This window comes from Sapajus apella, unplaced genomic scaffold (genome assembly GCF_009761245.1).
Source record: "Sapajus apella isolate SASKATOON/1434 unplaced genomic scaffold, GSC_monkey_1.0 scaffold20, whole genome shotgun sequence".
NCBI lineage: Eukaryota > Metazoa > Chordata > Mammalia > Primates > Cebidae > Sapajus > Sapajus apella.
The window spans coordinates 14,820,231-14,843,297 of record NW_022436960.1 but is presented as its reverse complement, the minus strand read 5'-3'; the positions used below and the strand labels follow the sequence as shown (position 1 = coordinate 14,843,297).

The 23,067-nt window shown below is 37.8% G+C and overlaps 1 protein-coding gene across 3 annotated transcripts in view; it reads left to right on the top strand.

Annotated features, from left to right (window-relative positions):
• The window catches only part of SPATA7 (spermatogenesis associated 7), a 71,324-nt gene that overhangs the window by 23,124 nt on the left and 25,133 nt on the right, over positions 1-23,067 (top strand). For all 3 annotated transcript variants that reach the window (XM_032287686.1, XM_032287687.1, XM_032287689.1), the window contains one exon: positions 18,778-18,911. In XM_032287686.1, the coding sequence (XP_032143577.1) occupies positions 18,778-18,911 (134 nt within the window). The remainder of the gene's footprint in view (positions 1-18,777; positions 18,912-23,067) is intronic.

Sequence of the window (23,067 nt, the reverse complement as noted above, 5' to 3'; positions counted from 1 at the left end):
TAAAATATTTTATTTCTCTCCTAAATATAAAACAAGACAAGTTGCAATAGTTCATGCCAATCTCAACACTTTGGGAGGCTGAGGTGGGTGGATCAACTGAGGTCAGGAGTTTGAGACCAGCCTGGTCAATATGGCAAAACTTCGTCTACTAAAAATACAAAAATTAGCCGGTTATGGTGGTGCTTGCCTGTAATCCCAGCTACTCGGGAGGCTAAGTGATTCTCATCGTTTGAACCCAGCAGGCACAGGTTGCAGTGAGCTGAGATAATGCCACTACACTCCAGCCTAGGCAGCAGAGTAAGACTCTGTCTCTCAAAAAAAAAAAAAAAAAAAAAAGATAAAACAACAAACTTAAAAAGTAAAACTTGGCCAGGTGCAGCGTCTCATGCCTGTAATCCCAGCACTTTGGGAGCTGGAGGCGGGTGGATCACCTAAGGTCAGGAGTTTGAGACCAGCCTGGGCAACGTGGTGAAACCTTGTTTCTACTAAAACTACAAAAAATCAGCTGTGCATGGTGACAGACACCTGTAATCCCAACTATGTGGGAGGCTGAGGCAGGAGAATCTCTTGAACCCAGTAGGCAGAGGTTGCAGTGAGCCAAGATCGTGCCATTGCACTCCAGCCTGGGCAACAAGAGTGAAACTCCATCTTAAAAAAAAAGAAAAAAGGTAAAATCCAAATCACACATTTAAAATGGTCATTCTGAATAACATTTAGTTTGCTAGAGTTTATTCATTGATTTATTGGGCAAATATTTATTGGGCCTCTGCTGTGTGCTAGATGCTATTCTAAGGGCTGGGACTAAAGAGGTGAAGAAGACAAATTTCCTGCTTTTGTAGAGTTTACATTGTAGTTGGAAGAGACAAACAATAAGCAAATACAAATAAGGAATATCTCATATGGTAGTAAATGCAATGGGAAAAAAATGGCTGACAGTCCCTTGGAGGAGAAGGCCTTGCTGATAAGATGACAATTGAGCAGAGACCCGAAAGAATTAAGTAAGAGGCATGTGGCTTCCTGGGGAAAAAGCAGTCCAGACAGAGGTCACAGCAAGTATAAAAGCCTCGAAATGGTGTCATGATTGGTGTTACCAAAAAACAGCAAGGAGGGCTGGATAGCTGGTGTGAAATAAGCCAACTGAAGAGTAATAGATGAAGTCACTGGAATGGGACAGAGGGATGCAGATGATAAAAGGCAGTGCATTGCAAAGACTTTGGCCTTCACTCTGAATGAAATTGCAAGCCATTGGTGGCTCTTGAAGAGAGGAGTTAGCAGGGCCACTTTTACTTTTAAAAGCATCCCTTTTAGCTTTGTAGTTAGAATACTCTGTAAGAGGGAATTACAGAAGCAGAATGACTAGTTAGAAGACAATAAATAATCCAGATGAGAAATAATGGTGACTTGGACCAGAGTGGTTGCAGTATAGAGAGAGATTAAAATAGTTGGATTCTGGAAACATTTCAAATGTGTGTCAATAGAATTTACTGATAGATTGGATGTAGATATAGCGGGAGAGAAAAAAGAGGAGTGAGTAAAAAATGACTTCCAAGACTTAGAACTTGTCAACCAAAAGGATGGAGTTATGATTTCATAGGAAAAGCTTGAGAGGAGAAAGCAAATCAGTAGTTCAGTGTTGGTCATTAACTTTGAAGTAAATGCCTGTTACATAGCCAGTTGGCAACCCCAAGGAGGCAGTTGGAGTGCAAGTCTGGAATTCATGAGACAGTTCCAGAAGAGATCTAAAAATTTGGAATTTGACAGCATATAGGGGGTATTTAAAGAATTGCCTCCATGTTTTGTTTTTAAAATTTAGATTTAGCTAGTGCTTATTTATCCGTAGTATTTTTTGCTTTTAGTCAGTTAAGGCAGGAGCTTTTCCTTTTTTGCTGTATAAACCAAATTGTGATGGCTTAGAGTAATTGCAAATATTGTAATCTCAAATTAAATGTAATTAATAATCATCATTATATTTTACACTATATAATTTTTATATGTTTACATTTTATATAATTGTATAAAAATTATAAAGTTCATTATATAATTTTTCATTATAATGAACTTAGCTTAGAAACGGGCTTTCTAGACACATAAAAAAAGAAATCTCTGGATTTCAGTCATCTCTGTTTTTATAAGCTACTCTGTGTCTTTCTGTCATAGCAGGCTACTGACTTGATCATTTCAATCTTCATAGTACCTAAACTGGAATATAGTTTGTTGAATTGTTTAAATAATTTAATTTTTATAGAAGTTTCATTGAAAAATAATTTAAATACTATAAGATTCACTGATTTTTACTAAATTTACAGAATTGTGCAACCACAAACCACTTTTAGAACATTTTCATCATTTTATGAAGATCCTTTGTACCCATTTGCAGCCATGCTGCAAATTCCTATCCCTAGCCTTAGGCAACCACTAATCTCCTTTTTTTTTTTGAATTCTATCTTTTATTCTTGGAAAAAGAAGAAATTCTATTAAGCATATTTACAAATCAAAATGATCTTTAATCTATTTGTAATTAGTTTCCACAATTGCATTTGTATATAGTTTCCTTAGAGAAGAAAAATATTGACTAAAAAGTATCCAGGTATTATTATGATTATTATTAAACTTTAAGTTCTAGGATACATATGCAGAATGTGCAGGTTTGTTACATAGGTATACATTTGCCATGGTGGTTTGCTGCACCCATCAACCCATCCCCTAGCTCCCTACCCCCCAACATGCCCTGGTGTGTGGAGTTCCCTTCCCTGTGTCCATGTGTTTCATTGCTCAACTCCCACTTATAAGTGAAAATATGCAGTGTTTGGTTTTCTGTTCCAGTGTTAATTTGCTGAGAATGATGGTTTCCAGCCTCATTCATGTCCCTACAAAGGACATGAACTCATCCTTTTTTGTGGCTGCATAGTATTCCGTGGTGTATATGTGCCACATTTTCTTTATCCAGTCTATCATTGATGGGCATTTGAATTGGTTCCAAGCCTTTGCTATTGTGAACAGTGCTGCAAAACATACATGTGAATGTGTCTTTGTAGTAGAATGATTTCTAATCCTTTGAGTATATACCCAGTAATGGGATTGTTGGATCAAATTATATCTGGTTCTAGATCCTTGAGGAATTGCCACACTGTCTTCCACAATTGTTGAACTAATTTACAGTCACACCAAAAGTGTAAAAGCGTTCCTGTTTCTTCACATCCTTCCCAGCATATGTTGTTTCCTGACTTTTTAATGATCTCATTCTAACTGGTGTGAGATGGTATCTCATTGTGTTTTTGATTTTCATTTCCCTAATGACCAGTGATGATGAGCTTTTTTTCATATGTTTATTGGCCATATACATGGCTTTTTTTGAGAAGTGTCTGTTCATATCCTTTACCCACATTTTGATGGGGTGAGTTGTTTTCTTCCTGTAAATTTATTAAAGTTCCTTGTAGATTCTAGGTATTAGCCCTTTGTCAGATGCATACATTGCAAAAATTTTCTCCCATTCTGTAGCTTACCTGTTCACTCTGATGATAGTTTCTTCTGCTGTGCAGAAGCTCTTTAGTTTAATTAGATTCCATTTGTCAATTTTGGCTCTTGTTGCCATTGGTTTTCGTGTTTTAGTCATGAAGTCTTTGCCCATGCCTATGTCCTGAAATTGCCTAGGTTTTCTTCAAGAGTTTTTATAGTTTTAGGTCTTATGTTTAAGTCTTTAATCCATCTCGAGTTAATTTTTGTATAAGGTGTAAGGAATGGGTCCAGTTTCAGTTTTCTGCATATGGCTGGCCAGTTTTCCGAGCACCATTTATTAAATAGGGAATCCTTTCCCCATTGCTTGTTTTTGTGAGGCTTGTCAAAGATCAGATGGTTGTAGATGTGTGTTGGTATTTCTGAGGCCTCTGTTCTGTTCCATTGATCTATATATCTGTTTTGTTACCAGTACCATGCTGTTTGGTTACTGTAGCCTTGTAGTGTAGCTTGAAGTCGGGTAACATGATGCCTCCGGCTTTGTTCTTTTTGCTTAGGATTGTCTTGGCTGTATGAGCTCTTTTTTGGTTCCATATGAAATTTAAAGTAGTTTTTTTTTTTCTAATTCTGTGAAGAAAGTCAGTGGTAGCTTGATGGGGATAGCATTGAATCTATAATTTGGGCCACTATGGCCATTTTCACAATATTGATTTTTACTGTCCATGAGCATGGAATGTTTTTCCATTTGTTTATGTGCTCTCCTATTTCCTTGAGCAGTGGTTTATAGTTCTCTTTTAAGAAGTCTTTCACATCCCTTGAAGTTTTATTCCTAGGTATTTTATTCTTTTTGTAGCAATTGTGAATGGGAGTTCACTGATGATTTGGCTCTCTGTCTATTGTAGATGTATAGGAATGCTTGTGATTTTTGCACATTGAGTTTGTGTCCTGAGACTTTGCTGAAGTTGCTTATCAGCTTAAGGAGATTTTGGGCTGAGATGATGGGGTTTTCTAAATATACAATCATATCATCTGCAAACAGAGACAATTTGACTTCCTCTTTTCCCATTTGAATACTCTTTCTTTCTTTCTCTTGCCTGAATTGCCCTGGGCAGAACTTCCAATACTATGTTGAATAGGAGTGATAAGAGAGGACAGCCTTGTCTTGTGCCAGTTTTCAAAGGGAATACTTCCAGCTTTTGCCAATTCAGTATAATATTGGCTGTGGGTTTGTCATAAATAGCTCTTATTATTTTGAGGTATGTTCCATCAATACCTAGTTTATGAAGAGTTTTTAGCTTCATGAAGGGGTGTTGAATTTTATCAAAGGCCTTCTCTGCATCTTTTGAGATAATCATGTGATTTTTGTCATTGTTTCTGTTTGTACCTCTGGTAGAATTCGGCTGTGAATCCATCTGGTCGTGGGCTTTTTTAGGTTGATAAGCTATTAATTACTGCCTCAATTTCAGAACTCATTATTGGTCTACTTAAGGATTCAGTTTCTTAGCCTTGGGTGGGTGTATGTGTCTAGGAATTTATTCAGTCCTTCTAGGTTTTCTAGTTTCTTTGCATAGAGGTGTTTATAGTATTCTCTGATGGTAGTTTGCATTTCTGTGGGATCAGTGATGATATCTCCTTTATCATTTTGTATTGTTCTTCTCTCTTTTCTTCATTAGTCTGGCTAGCGGTCTTTTTTGTTAATCTTTTCAAAAAACAGCTCCTGGATTCATTGATTTTTTGAAGGGTTTTTCATGTCTATCTCCTTTAGTTCTGCTTTTATCCTGGTTATTTCTTGTCTTCTACTAGCTTTTGAATTTGCTCTTGCTTCTCTAGTTCTTTTATTTGTGATGTTAGGGTGTCGATTTTAGATCTTTCCTGCTTTCTCCTGTGGGCATTTAGTGCTATAATTTTCCCTCTAAACACTGCTTTAGCTGTGTCCCAGAGATTCTGGTACGTTGTGTCTTTGTTCTCATCGGTTTTAAGTAACATATTTATTTCTGCCTTAATTTCATTATTTACCCAGTAGTCAATCAAGAGCAGGTTGTTTAGTTTCTATGTAGTTCTGTGGTTTTGAGTGAATTTCTTAATCCTGAGTTCTAATTTGACTGCACTGTGGTCCTAGAGACTATTATGATTTCCATTCTTTTGCATTTGCTGAGGATTGTTTTACTTCCAATTATGTGGTCAATTTTAGAATAAGTGCAATGTAGTGCTGAGAATAATGTATATTCTGTTGATTTGGGGTGGAGAGTTCTGTAGATGTCTGTTTGGTCTGCTTGGTCCAGAGCTGAGTTCAAGTCCTGAATATCATTGTTAATTTTCTGTCCTGTTGATCTGTCCAATATTGACAGTGGGGTGTTAAAGTCTCCCACTATTATTTTGTGGCAGTCTAAGTCTCTTTGTAGGTCTCTAAGAACTTGCTTTATGACCCTGGGTGCTTAAGTATTGGGTGCATAAATATTTAGAATAGTTAGCTCTTTTTGTTGCATTGATCCCTTTACCATTATATAATGTGCTTTGTCTTTTTTGGTTTTTGTTGGTTTAAAGTCTGTTTTATCAGAGACTAGGATTGTAACACCTGTTTTTTTTTTTTCCTTTCCATTTGCTTGGTAAATATTCTGCCATCCCTTTATTTTGAGCCTATGTGTTACTTTGCACATGAGATGGGTCTCCAGAATACAGCACACTGATGGGTCTTAACTCTTTATCCAATTTGCCAATCTGTGTCTTTTAATTGGGGCATTTAGTTCATTTACATTTAAGCTTAATACTGCTATATGTGAATTTGATTCTGTCATTATGATGCCAGCTGGTTATTTTGCTCATTAGTTGATGCAGTTTCTTCATAGTATCAAAGGTCTTGACAATTTGGTATGTTTTTGCAGTGGCTGGTACTGGTTGTTCCTTTCTATGTTTAGTGCTTCCTTCAGGAGCTCTTGTAAAGCAGACCTTGTGGTGACAACATCTCTCATCATTTCCTTGTCTGTAAAGGATTTTATTTCTCATTTGCTTATGAAGCTTAGTTTGGCTGGATATGAAATTCTGGGCTGAAAATTCCTTTTTTTTTTAAGAATGTTGAATATTAGTCCCCACTCTCTTCTGGCCTGTAGGGTTTCTGCAGAGAGATCTGCTGTTAGTCTGATGGGCTTCCCTTTGTGGGTAACCCAACCTTTCTCTCTGGCTGCCCTTAACATTTTTTCCTTCATTTCAGTCTTGGTGAATCTGATGATTATGTGTCTTGGGGTTGCTCTTCTCAAGAACTTTGTGGTGGTCTCTGTATTTCCTGAATTTGAATGTTCACGTGTCTTGCTAGGTTGGGGAAGTTCTCCTGGGTAATAACCTGAAGAGAGCTTTCCAACTTGATTCTATTCTCCCCATCACTTTGAGGTACACCAATCAAATGTAGGTTTGGTCTTTTCACATAGTCCCATATTTCTTAGAGGCTTTGTTTATTCTTTTTCATTCTTTTTTCTCTAATCTTGTCTTCATGCTTTACTTCATTAAGTTGATCTTCAATCTCTGATATCCTTTCTTCTGCTTATCAATTTGGCTATTGATACTCGTGTATGCTTCACAAAGTTCTCGTACTGTATTTTTCAGCTCCATCAGGTCATTTATATTCTTCTCTTAACTGGTAATTTTAGTTAGCAATTCCTCTAACCTCTTTTCAAGGTTCTTAGCTTCCTTGCATTGGGTTAGAATTTGATTTTTTAGGTCAGAGGTGTTTGTTGTTACCCACCTTCTGAATCCTACTTCTGTCAATTCATCAAACTCATCCTCCATCCAGTTTTGTTCCCTTGCTAGCAAAGAATTGTGATCCTTTGGAAGAGAAGAAGCATTCTGGCTTTTGGAATTTTCAGCCGTTTTGTGCTGGTTTTTAATCTTTGTGGATTTATCTACCTTTGGTCTTTGATGTTGGTGACCTTCAGATGGGGTTTCTGTGTGGACATCCTTTTTGTTGATGATGCTATTCCTTTCTGTTTGTTAGTTTTCCTTCTAACAGTCAGGCTTCTCTGCTGCAGGTCTCCTGGATTTTGCTGGAGGTCCACTCCAGACCCTGTTTGCCTGGGTATCACCAGTGGAGGTTGCAGAACAGCAAAGATTGCTGCCTACTCCTTCCTCTGGAAGGTTTTTCCCAGAGAGGCACCCACCAGATGCCAGCTGGAGCTCTCTTTTATAAGGTGTCTATCAACCCCTGCTGGGATGTAGCTCTTCATCAGGAGAAACAGGGGTTAGGGACCCATTTGAGGAGGCAGTCTGTCCTTTAGCAGAGCTTGAGTGCTTTGCTGGGAGATCTGCTGCTCTTCAGAGCCGGCAGGCAGGAACATTTAAGTCTGCTGAAGCTGTACCCACAGCTACCCTTTCCCCCAGGTGCTCTGTCCCAGGGATATAGGAATTTTATCTATAAGCCCTGACTGGGGCTATTGCCTTCTTTTTAGAGATGCCCTGCCCAGAGAGGAGAAATCTAGAGAGGCAGTCTGTCTACAGCAGCTTTGTTGATCTGCAGTGGGCTCCACCCTGTCTGGACTTCCAGGTGGCTTTGTTTGTACTGTGGCTTTGTTTGCCTACTCAAGCCTCAGTAATGTTGGACACTCTTACCCCCACCAAACTCTAGCATCCCAGGTCAACTTTAGACTGCTGTGCTGGCAGCAAGAATTTCAGGCCAATAGATCTTAGCTTCTTGGGCTCTGTGAGGGTGGATCTGCTGAGCTAGACCACCTGGATTGCTGGCTTCAGACCCCTTTCCAGGGGAGTGAATGGTTCTGTCTTAATGGCATTCCAGGAGCCACTGGGGTATGAGAAAAAAAGAAAAACTACTGCAGCTAGCTTGGTGTCTGCCCACACAGCTGCCCAGTTCTTTTGTATGAAACCCAGGGCCCTGGTGGCTTAGGCACCCGAGGGAATCTCCTGGTCTGTGAGCTGTGAATACTGTGAGAAAAGCATAGTATCTGAACCAGAGTGTACCATTCTTCGTGGCACAGTCCCTCACAGCTTCCCTTGGCTAGGGGAGGGAGCTCCTTGACCCCTTGCACTTCCTGGGTGAGGCAACACCCAACCCTGCTTCTCTGTGGGCTGCACCCACTGTCTAACTAGTCCCAGTGAGATGAGCTGAGTACTACAGTTGGAAATGCAGAAATTGCACACCTTCTGCATTTATCTGGCTGCAAGCTGCAGACCGGAGCTGTTCCCCTTTGGCCGTTTTGCCAGCTACCCTATATTTTTTCCAGGTATTCTTTATCCTACTGTGCTTGCAGGGAAATTCCTATATGACAGTGGTGTACTCCAAATAACCGTTAACAGCCTTTCCAGCAGTAAAGTCATTAAACAATTATTTTAATTTTCCATTAACTTCTATTTCCCTTAACTTCATCCTGAACAGGGACTTTGATCAAGGAGAAAACATCTGGCAGAAGAATTATGACTAAGAGTCCTGACACTTTGGACAACAGCCTTCTGTTTTTCTCCTCTTCCTCCTTCTATCCCTGTCCTCTTCATCTTTTTTAAAATCACATTTCACTTTAGATTCATGGGGTACTTACACAGGTTTGTTACAAGGATATGTTATGTGATGCTGATGTTTGAAGTACAATTGAACCCATCACCCACTTAGTTAGTATATTACCCAATAGCTTTTTAGCCCACACCTCCTTTCCCGCCCCCTTCTAGTCTCTACTGTCTACTGTTCCTATCTTTACGTCCGTAAGTACCCATTGTTTAGCTCCCACTTATAAGTGAGAACATAGTATTTGGTTTTCTGTTTCTATATTAATTCACTTAGGATAATGGCCTCCAGCAACATCCATGTTGCTGCAAAGGACATGATTTGATGATTTGTTCTTTTTCATGTGTATGTAGTATTTCATCATATATATATATATATATATATGTATATGTATATACACACACCATATTTTCTTTAGCCAATTCACCATTAATGGGCACCTATGTTGATTCCATATCTTTGCTATTGTGGATAGTGCTGCAGTAGATATGAGGGCATGTGTGTCTTTTAGATAGAATGATTTGTTTTTCTTTGGGTTTATACACAGCAGTGGGATTGTTGGGATGAATGGTAGGTCTATTTTTAGTTCTTTGAGAAGTCTTCAAAATGCTTTCCACAGTGGCTGAACTCACATTCCCAACAGTGTATAATTCCTTTTTCCCCACAGCCTTGCCAACGTCTATTAGTTTTTGACTTCTTGGTAATAGCTATTCTGACTGGTATGAAATAGTATCTCATTGTGATTTTGATTTGCATTTCTCTGATGACTAGTGATGTTACTTTTTTATGCGTTGGCTGCTTGTATGTCTTCTTTTGATAAGTGTCTGTGTCCTTTTCCTACTTTTTAATGGGGTTGTTTTTCTTCTTAATTTTTTTCTTGAGTTCTTCATAGATTTTTGTATTAGCATTCTCTAGAGGGACAGAACTAATGGACACAGTTTTTGACATTTTATATGTGTGTGTGTGTGTGTGTGTGTGTGTGTGTGTGTGTGTGTGTGTGTGTGTGTATGTATAAAGGGGAGTTTATTAAGTATTAATTCACACAATCACGAAGTCCCACAATAGGCCATCTGTAGGCTGAGGAGCAAGAAGAGCCAGTCCATGTTCCAAAACTGAAGAACTTGCAGCCCGATGTTCAAGGGCAGGAAGCATCCAGCATGGGAGGAAGATGTAGGCTGGGAGGCTGGGCAAGTCTCAACCCTTCATGTTTCTCTGCCTGCTTTATTTTTGCTGGCAGCTAATTATATGTTGCCCACCCAGATTAAGTGTGAATCTGCCGTCCCCAGCCCACTGATTCAAATCTTAATCTCCTTTGGCAACACCCTCACAGATAAACCCAGGATCAATACTTTGCATCCTTCAGTCCAATCAAGTTAACACTCAGTATTAACCATCACAATTTTTTATACTAGTTTTTTGTCAGATGCATAGTTTACAAATATATTCTCCCATTCTGTTGGTTGTCTGTTTACTCTGTTGATAGTTTCTTTTGCATTGCACAGGCTCGTTAGTTTAATTAAGTCTCACTTGTCAAATTTTGGTTTTATTGCAATTGCTTTTGAGGACTTGGTCACAAATTATTTGCCAAGGCCGACGTCCAGCAGAGTATATCCTAGATTTTCTTATAGAATTTTTTAGTTTTAGGTCTTATATTTAAATCTTTAATCCATCTTGAGTTAATTTTTATCTATGGTGATAGGTAGGGGTCTAGTTTCATTCTTCTGCATATGATTCAGCAAGCTATCCTAGCACTTTTTATTGAATAGGAAGTCATTTCTCTATTGCTTATTTTTGTAAACTTTGTTGAAGATAAATTATGTGTGTAGCTTTATTTCTGGGTTCTCTGTCTGTTCCATTGGTCTATATGTCTGGTTTTGTACCAGTACCATGCTGTTTTGTTTATTGTACCCTTGTAGTATAGTTTGAAGTTGGGTAATGTGATGCCTCCAGTTTTGTTCTTTTTGCTTAGGATTACCTTGGTGATTCAGGATCTTTTTTGGTTCCATATCAATTTTAGAATAGTATTTTGAAATTCTGTGAAAAATGATGTTAGTAGTTTGATAGGAGTAGTGTTGAATCTGTGGATTGCTTTGGGTAGTATGGACATTTTAATGATATTGACTCTTCCAGTCCCTGAACATGGAATGTTTTCCATTTGTGTGTGTCATCTCTGATTTCTTTGAGCATTATTTTGTAGGTCTTCTTTTAGACATCCTTCACCTCTTTAGTTAAATGTTTTCCTATGTATTTTATTTTGTGTATGTGTAGCTGTTGTAAATGGGATTGTGTTCTTGATTTGGTGCTCAGGTTGAATGTCATTGGTGTATAGAAATGCTACTGATTTTTGCACATTAATTTTGTATGCTAAAACTTTACTGGGACTCCAGTAGTATGTTGAATAGGAGTGGTGAGAGTGGGCATCTTTATGCTGTTTCAGTTCAAAAGAGGAATGCTTCCAGCTTTTGCTCATTCAGTATGATGTTGACTGTGGGCCAGTTATAGCTGACTCTTATTATTTTGAGTTATGTTCTTTTGATCCCTAATTTTTTCAAGGTGGTTTTGTTTTGTTTTGTTTTGTTTTGAATCATGGAAGGTTGCTGGATTTTATTGAAGGCTTTTGCTACATCTGTTGAGATAATCATAAGGTTTTTGTTTTTAATTCTGTTTATATGGTGAATCACCTTTATTGATCTGCATATGTTGAACCAGCCTTTCTTTCCAGGAATGAAGCCTACTTGATTGTGGTTTATTAACCTTTTGATGTGCTGTTGGATTAGGTTTGCTAGTATTTGTTGAGCATTTTTGTGTCTATATTCATCAGGGATATTGGCCTGTCACTTTTGGTGTATATTTACCAGATTTTGGTGTTAGAATGATGCCAGTTTCATAGGATGGGTCTCATAGAATGAGTTAGGGAGGAGCCCTTCCTCAACTTTTTGGAACAGTTTCAGTAGGATTAATACCAACTATTGATATGTCTGGTAGAATTTGGCTGTGAATCTAACTGGTCCAGGGCTTTTTATGGTTGGTAGATTTTTAAAATTATTATTACTGGTTCAATTTTGGAACTCATTATTGATCTCTTCAGGGTTTCCATTTCTTCCTGATACAATATTGGGAAATTGTATGTTTCCAAAAATTTATCCATTTCCTCTAGATTTCCTAGTTTCTATGCACAGAAGTATTCATAATAGTGTCTAAGGATCTTCTCTATTTCTGTGGGATACGTTGTAATGTTGCCTTTGTCATATCTGGTTGTGCTTATTTGGATCTTCTATTTTTTCTTTGATAATCTCACTAACAGTCTTTATTCTTTCAAAAAAAGAACCAACTTTTTGTTTCATTTAACATTTATATGGATTTTGGAATCTCAATTTCAATTATTTCTGCTTGTAGATAATAGTTTTCTACTACTAGCTTTGGGATTACTTCTTGTTATTCCACTTCCTCTAGTTGCAATGTTAGATTGTTAATTTGAGATATTTCTATCTTCTTCATGTGTGCATTTAGCACTGTAAACTTGCTTTTGCTGCATCTCAGAAATTTTGGTATGTTGTGTTTCTATTTTTATTTATTTCAAAGAGTTTTTTTGATTTCACTTTTTGTTGTTTGCCCAGAAGTCATTCAGGAGCAAGATGGTTTAATTTACATGTAAAATTCTGTGGTTTTGAGGAATCCTCTTGGTATTGATTTCTACTTTTTTTCCACTGAGGTCCAAAAATATGCTTGATGTGGTTTCAGTTTTTTGAAATTCATTGAAACTTGCTTTATCATCAAGCATGTGGTTGATCTTAGAGTATGTTCTACATGCAGACGAGAAGAATGTTTATTCTATGGTTGTTGGGTGGAGTATTCTTCTATAGATGTCTGTTAGGTCCAGTTGGTCAAGTGTCAAATGTAAATCCAGAATTTCTTTGTTTGTTTTATGTCTCGAAGGTCTATGTAACACTACCAGTGGGGTGTTGAAGTCCCCCACTATTAATTTGTAGCTATCTAAATATTTTCATAGGTCTAGAAGTACGTGTTTTATTAATCTGGGTGCTTCAGTGTTGGGTGCATATATATCTAGGTGTCATTTCATGTGTGATGGGCCTCTTGAAGGTAGTAGAAGGTTGGATCTTGTTTTGTTTTGTTTTTAATGAAACTTGCCACTCTATGCCTTTTAAGTGGGCACATTTAGACCACTTACATTCAAAGTTAATATGTGATGTTTGATCTTGTGGTGGTGGTGTTAGCTGGTTGCTTTGTAGTCTTGATTGTGCAGTTGCTTTATAGGATCTGTGAACCTCTGTATTTATGTGTTCTTTATGGTAGTGAGTATCATCCTTACTTGTGTGTGTTTAGAATGTCCTTGAGCATTTCTTGTAGACCAGGTGATATAGTTTGGATGTTCGTCTCTACCCAAATGTCACATTGAAATGTAACCCCCACTGTTGGAGGTGGCACCTGATGGGAGGTGATTGGATCATGTCTGTGGATTTCTCATGAATGGTTTAGCACTACTCCCTTGATGCTGTCCTTGTGATAGTGAGTGTGTTCTTGCAGGATCTGGTTGTTTAAAAGCATATGCCCTGTGCACTTCCACTCTCATTCTTGCCATGTGAGATGCAAGCTCCCTCTTCGCCTTCTACCATGAGCAAAAGCTTCCTGTGGCCTCCCCAGAAGCAGATACTGGCATTATGCTTCCTGTACAGCCTGCAGACTCATGAGCCAATTAAACCTCTTTCCTTATAAATCACCCAGTCTTGGGTATTTTTAATAGCAATGCAAGAATGGCCTAACACATTAGGTCAGGGGATAACCAATTCCTTTAGCATTTGCTTGTCAGGAAAGACTTTATTTCATCTTTGTATGTGAAGCTCAGTTTGTCAGAATATAAAATTTGGGGCTAGCATTTCTTTTTCTTTTCTTTAAGAAGGTTAAACTTAGGCCTCCAATCTCTTCTTGCTTGTCACGTTTCTGCTGAGTAGTCCACTGTTAGCCTGTTTTTGGGTTTCCTTTTTCTCTAGCTGTCTTTAAGATTTTTTCTTTCATGTTAACCTTAGAAAGTCTGGTGACTCTGTGTCTTGGGGATGGTCATTTTGTATAGTATTTCACAACGGTTCTCTGAATTTCTTAAATTTGTATGTTGACCTGTCTAGCGAGATTGGGGAAATTTTCATGGATTATATCCTCTAATACGTTTTCCAAGTTGTTTATTCTGTCTTCTCTCTCAGATATGTCAGTGAGTCATAGGTTTGGTCTATATTTCTCAGAAGCTTTTTTCACTTTTTAAATTGTTTTTTCTTTATTTTTGTATGACGTGATTCAAAGGACTGGTCTTCATACTCTGAAATTCTTTCATCCGCTTAGTCTAGTCTGTTAATAAGGCTTTCAATTATAGTTTGAAATTCCTGTAGTGAATTTTTCAGTTCCAGAAATTCTTTTTTGTTCTTTCTTAATATGGCTATGTTGTCTTTCAATTCTTGGATTTTTCTTGCTTTCTTGGGTTGAATTTTAGTTTTCTCTTGGATCTTGTTGAGCTTCCTTACCAACTTGATTCTGAAGTTATGTCTGCTATTTCAGGCATTTCAGTGTGGTTAGGATTCACTGCTGGAGAGCCAGTGTGATCTTTTGGAGGTAAGGAAACACTCTTGACTTTTGACTTTTTGAATTGCCGAAGTTCTTGTGCTAATACCTTCTTATCTGAGGGGGCTGGTGTTTCTTTTCTTTATTTTTATTGAATTCACTGTCATTTGTTTCTCAATAGAAACAAAAAGCCCTATCCCCTTGAGCGTTTGACTGTGGTGTATGTTGTGTATAGTTGATTGGCTTCATTTCTGGGTGATTTCAGAGGGCTAAGGCTCTGTATGGGTTCCTTAGTTTCCTGCTTTGGATTTCACAGGCATCTTGTGTTGAAGAAATTTATTTTTGTTTTGTGTTGTGATTCAGGCTGTGATCCAGAAGATGGAACTTAAAAATAAGGTCCAACACAGTCTCTCAGCCATGCACCTGTTTTGCATTTCAGTATATAAGCAACAGTGTTCTGGGAAGGGAAGATGGGCAGTGAGAGAGATGACTCCCTCACCAGCCTTTGGTGTTCTCAGGCCTTGGTGGAGCCCCCTGCAATTGCTGGAACCACGCTGGCATTTCATTAGTTCTAACAGGGGGCTTTGGTGAGCTGCACGGCCCCCTCCCTTAGAGGTAGTTCAAGCTGAAGGTTAGGTCACCAGAAGACCCGCAACTTCCTGGGCACTAGTTGGTCCTCTGAGTTTGCAGAGTCAGAGCATGTTTTGGGATTTGTCTGCTGTGGTTTGGTGATGCAGTGGGTTATGGGTGGAGGATCCCCAGTTCAGGGCAGTGGTACCACAGGTGGGCATCTGATGTGCCATTCACAGCTTGAGCTTTTTAGCCTAGCAGTTGGCTGTGGGGCCTGCCTAGCTCATGGTCTCTTGACCTGGTCGGCTTCTTTCCAGCATTCCAGCATCTGCCCCAGGAGCAGGCCTGAGCTGCTAGGCTTGTCCCAAGTCTTCTGCACCCAGATCACTGGGCTGTTCCAGTTGTTCTCTACCATAGGACCCCTAAGGAAGAGGCTATAGCTGACTAACAGACCGCACCCTTCCCAGATCCATCTTCTGGAGGAAGGGATGCCCAGCTCCCATGCCATCACATGATGAACCTGCACCACGTTTTTCTCAGTGTTCTGAGCATGAGGGCTCCGGCCCTGTTCAAGCTCAGGGCACAGATCTCAGCTTGATACCCCTGGGCGATGTGGTTGAGTCCTGGGGGTTGGGACTGGGCTCAGCCCATGACTTTGTTCTCTAGCCTTTCAGGGTAAAGCAGCAGCTGTGCTGGGGGAGCCAAACTGCTCCCAGACCACCAGTAAAACACAGGTGGGGCAGTGAAGGCCCTGCTATGGACACCCTGCTGTGGGAGCAACCAGACAGGTGGTCTTGGGAGGGGCTAGTAAAAACAACAGGGGCATGCAGATCAGATGGGCCCAGTCCCCCAGGAAAGGCAGCCCTGCCTTCTCCCAGTCTGGCAGACAGCAGAAGCTACAGCTGCTCAGAGCAAGATGGAGGGCTTTGAGGGATGAGTGCCTGTGGTCGCATTTTGCTGCAACTGCACTGCTCATCAGGAATCCTGGGCTCTGTTTAGGTTCAAGCACTGCCTCTGCCTGATCTCCAGACAGTTCTCCCTTCTAATTCAAATGGCTATGGGGGTCGTGGGTTCTCTTGTAGCTAGGATCCCAGAGTTCTCTTACCCACCCCTTCCTTAAACCAGGAGCTAGTTCTGGCTCTCAGCAGCTCTGCAGATTTCCCAGCTTCCTCCCTCTTCAGCCATGATCTCTGCATCACCTCTCTATCAATTTGCAGTGTTTCCTCTTCAACAATTTGTTAAAGGATGATGGTTTACTCGATAGTTTAGTTCATCTTGGTGGGAGAGGCATTTCCCAGCTGCATCTAGACAGCCATCTTAGTTGTATCCTACTTTCTTTCTCTACAAATCTGCCTTTTTTGAACATTTCACATAAACTGAATCATTTATATGGCGTTTTGCATTAGACTTTTCATTTTGCTTAATGGTTTTGAGAGATTTGTCCATGTTGTTGTCTGTATTGGTACTTCATTTCTTTTCATTGCTAAATAGAATTGTTACATGAAAATGCCATATTTTATCTGTTAATCAATTCATGAACATTTGTGTTGCTGTATTTTTCTGGCCATTGTGAATACTGCTGCTACAAACTTCCATATACAAGTCTTTTGTGTGGACATATGTTTTCATTTCTCTTGGGTATATATCTAGGAGTGGAATTGCTGGGTCATATTGTAATATTATGTTTAACTTTTTAAGAAACTGTCAAACCATTTCCTAAAGTGGCTGTTCCAATTTACATTTTACCTCCAATGTATTAGGGTTTCAGTTTCTGTATATCCTTGCTAACACTTGTTATTGACCCTTTTTAATTATAGCTATTCTAGTGAGATTGAAGTGGTATCTCATCGTGGTTTTAATTTGCATTTCTCTCATAACTACTGATGTACAGCATTTTCTTTAATGGGCATATTGGCCGTTTATATGTCTTTGGTGAAATGCCTGTTTAAATCTTTTGCCCATTTTTAAATTGGGTTGTCTTATTATTGATTTGTAAGTTATTTTTGTATTCTGAATACAAGTTCTTTATTAGATACGTGATTTGAAAATATATTTTCCACATATGTGACTTGTCTTTTTCTCACATGTATGGCTTTTGAAAAAGTGTAAATGTTTTTAATTTTTTTTTTTTTTTGAGACTGAGTCTTGTTCTTGTTGACCAGGCTGTAGTGCAGTGCCTCAATCTCAGCTCACTGAAACCTCCGCCTCCTGGGTTCAAGGGATTCTCCTGCCTCAGCCTCCTAAGTAGCTGGGACTACAAGTGCGCTCTACCATGCCCAGCTTTTTTTTTTTTTTTTTTTTTTTTGTAGTAGAGACGGGGTTTTACTATGTTGACCAGGCTGGTTTTGAACTCCTGACCTCAAGTGATCCTCCAAGCTCAGTCTCCCAGAGTGCTGGGATTATAGGCATGAGCCACTGTGCCCAGCTAGCATTTTAAATTTTGATTGTCTAATTTAAGAGTTTTATAGTTTCAGCTCTTAAATTTAGGAATGTGATTCATTTGAAGTTGATTTTTGTAGGTGATGTGAAGAAGCTTTACTTATAAATGAATAGGTAGATTTGATAATACAGAAGAACATTTTTATAATAATAGTGTCTGAGGACTTTTTTTTTTTAAATACACCTATTTTACCTATGAGTAAGATAATCCACTGAGAAGGTACTATTTAATTCACTCCACAAACATTATTATTTACTACAATTTAGCTAATACATTCATTAAGCAGCTAGTTGAAGATAGAATAGCCTTAAAGTAATATTTCAGTCATTTCAAATGACAAATCGACCTATTTAGCATGCTTATAATCTTCTTCAATAATTATAACTGAAGTTATAGATACATATAAATTACCTTAGTTTTTTAAGCTCATAGACATTTTTATAAATTCTGATTTAAATAAAGGTGATTTTAGACTTGATCTTGTCCACTAAGTTGGAATCAATTCCAATAGATTTTACATTTTGTATGAAAAGACGAGTCATTTTACTGATAGTCAACCTTCTACTTAATTCTGAAATTTGGCTAGCTTCCATTTCACTATTTTTAACCTTTAGTTGGTGCCTGACTTAAAGCACACCAAAGTATGAAACCACTTTTTTGTTTGTATTTCCACAAGAGAAACAGAAGTCAGTTGCTCTGATCACACTAATGTTTTTAAAATATAATGTCACTTTTTGAAGTCATATAAATTTAATATTTTAATGGAATATGATGGTATTAACAATATTTCATTTGGGGAATAAGTCTGTAGACTAGTTCAAACGTTATTTTATGTATTTGGTGATTACATAGTCACAAATAACATGACTAAGCATTTGTAACCTTCATATCTCCGAATAACTCCTAAGAATTGCCTTTCTTATGCCCTTAGGCTTGGCCAGTTTGTCATATCTTGTTGGCATTTTTTTTTTGTAACTACACAAATCTCACTACATTGTTTGTATTATTTAAATAGTTAATTTCTTTAGAATTTCTATAAATTAAATGTATTAGTTAATTTCTAGAGGTACATGTGAAATAATTCTTGAAATTTGTTAGTAACTCTTTATATAGGAAAGTATATGGATTTTTATTTACATATCATAACAATTAACAAGAAAAATGTTCCATTTATTACTCAAGCAAGACCAAAAAACTAATTTTTCTGTTTTGTTCCATATTTTGAAAGATTTGTTTTCCCTTTTAGATGCAGACCAACAACGAAGAGAGAAACTCAAAAAGGAATTAGCACGGTGTGAAAAAGAGTTCAAATTAACTAAAACTGCAGTGCAAGCCAATTCTAAAAATAATTCCAAGTCATTTTTTAACACCCTACAAAAGGTAAGGTAGTATTTTTACTTTTTAAAAGCAAATGTTTCCAAGGCACTTCATTAGTGGTACAATCTGACTTTGGCAACGTGTTTACTATAGTTTAGGGTCAGCAAACTTTTCCTATAAAGATCTAGATAGTTAATATTTTCAAAGGCTTTTCAGGCTATACAGTCTCTGTCACAACTACTCTACCGTTGGAAGGTGGGCATAGACAATGTATAAATAAATGAGTGTAGCTGCGTTCTGCTAAAACTTTATTAATGAAGACATTGGATCAGATTTGGCCTGAAGGTTACAGTTTGCAGATCCCAGTTACAGGCTTTTTGTGATACCTTTGAACATCTGGTTAAAGAAGTAAATTCCTGGCTAGTCATGGTGGCTCATGCCTGTAATCCCAGCACTTTGGGAGGCGGAGGCGGGTGGATCACCTGAGGTCAGGAGTTCGAGACCAGCCTGGCCAATATGGTGAAACCCTGTCTCTACGAAAAATACAAAAATTAGCTGGCCGTGGTCGCAGGTGCCTGTAATCCCAGTTACTTGGGAGGCTGAGGCAGGAGAATCACTTGTATCTGGGAACCGGAGGTTGCAGTCAGCTGAGATCATGCCATTGCACTCCAGCCTGGTGGACAAGAGCGAGACTGAGTTTTTTTTTTTTTTTTAAAAAAAGAGTTCTATTCATAGTTTGTGAAATTTTTTTCCTTTTCTCCTGAATGGTATTAATTTTTATGAAATGCTTTTTTGCATCTTTTGGAATGACGATATAATTTTTCTCCTTTAATCCGTGGAGTTTTATATATATATATAAATATTGTGAGACTCTGTACACACACACACACACACACACACACACACACACACACACACACACACACACAAATATTGTGAGACTCCGTGTACACACACACACACACACACACACACACACACGTCTCACAGTGTTGCCCAGGCTGGAGTGGCATGATCTTGGCCCACTGCAATCTCCACTTCCTGGGCTGAAGCAATTCTCCTGCCTCAGCCTCCCAAGTAGCTGGGATTACAGGCACCCACCACCACTCCCAGCTAATTTTTGTATTTTTAGTAGAGGTGGGTCTCTCCATGTTGACCAGGTTGTTTTCAAACTCCTGACTTCAAGTGATCCACCCACCTTGGCCTCCCAAAAAGTGCTGGGATTACAAGTGTAAGCCACCATGCTAAGCCTCTTTTAATCGGTTAATGTAATGAATTACAACAATGACTTTAATGTTAAACCATCTTGGCATTCCTGCTGTATACAGAACTTAGTCATGGTCCATTGCCTTTTTTATTCATTGCTAAATTTCATTACTAATATTTTGTTTAGGATTTTGGAATCTGTCTATTATTGATACTGGCCTGTGATCTTTTTTTTTCTACTCCCTATGTCTGGTTATGCTAACCTTATAAAATAAACTGGGCAGTCTTTCTTCTTTCTCTACGTTTGGGATTATTTGTTCCTTAAATTCAATGGAACTCAACATTAACATTGTCTGGGCCTAAAGTTTTGTTTTTGGTTGTTTTTTTTTAATGGGAAGATTTTTGACTACTGATTCACTTTTTGTAGTCATTACGGAATGATTTAAATGTTAGATTTATGTAGGAAGTTGTTCATTTTATGTAAATTTTTGGCAGAGAATTGTTCATACTGTTCTCTTCATCTCTCTTGAATATGTATTGTTTCCCCTTGTTATTCCTAAATTAGTTTATTTGTGCCTTCATTCTTCTCCATCATTCTCAGATATTGAGTCAGTTGTTTTAAAGGACACACTTCTATTTGTGTTAATCTTCGGTATTGTACTTTGTTTTCTGTTTTGTCAATATCTGCTTTTATCTTTATTTCCCTCTTTGATTTTCTCTGGGTTTATTTTGCTGTACTATCTCTAATTTTATTTAATTTATTAATTCTTAGCCTTACTTCTTTGCTAGTGTAAGCATTTTTAAGGCTATACATTTTGCCAACAAGTGCAGCTTTAGCTGCTTCCCACAAGTTCTGATACACAGTATTTTTATGATGTTTCAATTCAAAGTATTTTACAAGTTTCTTTTTGTTTGTTTTTTTTGTTTTGTTTTTTGAGATAGAGTCTTGCTCTGTTGCCCAGGCTGTTGTGCAGTGGTGCAATTTTAGCTCACTGCAACCTCCATCTCCTGAGTTGAAGCAATTCCCATGCATCAGCCTCCAGAATAGCTGGGACTACAGGTGCCTGCCACCATGCCCAGCAAATTTTTGTATTTTTAGTAGAGTTTGGTTTCACCATGTTGGCCAGGCTGGCCTCAAACTCCTGACCTCAAGTGATCCCACCCCTCAGCCTCCCAAAGTGCTGGGATTATAGGCGTGAGCCACTGTGCCCAGCCTGCAATTTTCATTATGATTTTTTTCTTTAACCCAGAAGTCTTTTAAAACTGTTTCTTAATCTCTTTATCTGTTTTTTTCCTTAGTATCTGTATGTTATAGATTTCTAGCCTAATTGTGTTGTGATTAGGAAACAGCTATATTATATCCATTTCTTGAAATTTATTGAGTACTTGTTTTATGTCCCAGTAGGTGGACAATTTTTTTAAATGTCATAATGTGTTTGAAAATAAAATGTATTCTATGGTTTTTGTGTGTAGTAGTTAATATATAGTACAGTCATTAAACTTTGTATTTTCCAGATGTTCAAATCTTTTATATCTTATTGATTATTTTTGTCTGATTAATCTATCAGTTATTCAAAGAAATCTTCCACATAATTATGTATTTAGCTATTTCTGTTTTTGGTACTATTAATTTTTGATTTATATATTTTTTGAATGCATGTTATTACATAAAACAGATTTAGAGATATTAGAGATATGTAATACAGATTTAGCAAAGCCTGCAAGAGGCAGTTTCTTGGTGAACTGAACCTATTACCACTGTGCTTTGAATTTCTTTATCTTAATGCTTTTTCTGTTAATATTTTCTGATAGTGACATAATTCAATTAGCTTTATTTTGACTAGTATTTAGTTGGTATATTATTTTCCATTTTTTAGTCTTAATGTTTTTTTTTCTTTTTTTTTTTTAAATGTCACTTTCCAATCTTAATGTTTTAGATTAGTGTTTGGAGGGTCAGATTATTCAATCTGATAATCATTATCTTTTTAATGGGGCGTTTAATATGTTTTTATTTCTGCCTTCTTATTTCATACTTTCTGTTTGACTCAATGTGGTAGACAAAATTTGAAGACAACACCCCCACGTTGACCCACACTCTTAAATAATCCCCTCCTCTTCAGTGCAGGTAGGACCTGTAACTTGCTTCTACCCAGTAGAATATGACAAATATAATAGGATGTCATTTTTGTGATTCTGTTATGTGGCAAAAGTGAAGGGATCTTTTCCCCCTGCAGATTAAGTGACAAAATCTTTTGTTCCTTAAAAGAGAATGAGAAAATAAGTCTGGGAAGATTTTCCTCAGTGACTGCTATTTCTCTCCCCAAGGCACACCAAGAGAAGGTGGGAAAGGGATTCTCTCTGCAGGAATCCCTTTCCCACCTGGGGAAAGCCTGCAAGAGGTACAGACTCCCCAGACCTCAGGGGCAGCACACACTCATCACTAGTCCACACTCAGTCTTTAGGAAATTAACAAAAATTTTAGCATATCTTATCAACTTACAAGGCATTCCATGGCATTTTTCCCAAGTAAGCAGGTGCTCAGATACTTATCTCTCTCCAGATTTCAGGTTAGTTGTTTGCTCTGTGACCTCAGTTCTCTCATTAGTTCAAGAAAAATCATTAATGTGCAGATCGTTCAGTTTTTTTCTTCTTGTAATGATGAGGGCTGTGTTCTTTCTATCTCTATCTCTCAACTGAAAGGTAAGTTTGTTTTATTCTTATGTGTGCTGTTTTCATTTCTTGAAGTTTTTAATTTTGAAAACCTTAACATCTACAAAAATATAGTATATTAAACCCACATGTTCCCATCACCTAGGTTGTAACGATGATCTGCTCAGAGCCAGTGTTACTTTACCTAAGTGTCCACTCACTTTCCTAGGTTATTTTGAGGCAAACCCCAGATACTGTATAATTTTGTTAATAAATGTTTGAGTATATATCTAAAAGATAGACTTCTAAAACCACAACAATGCTATTATGCCTTAAAAATTATTAACAAATATCTAATGTTTAG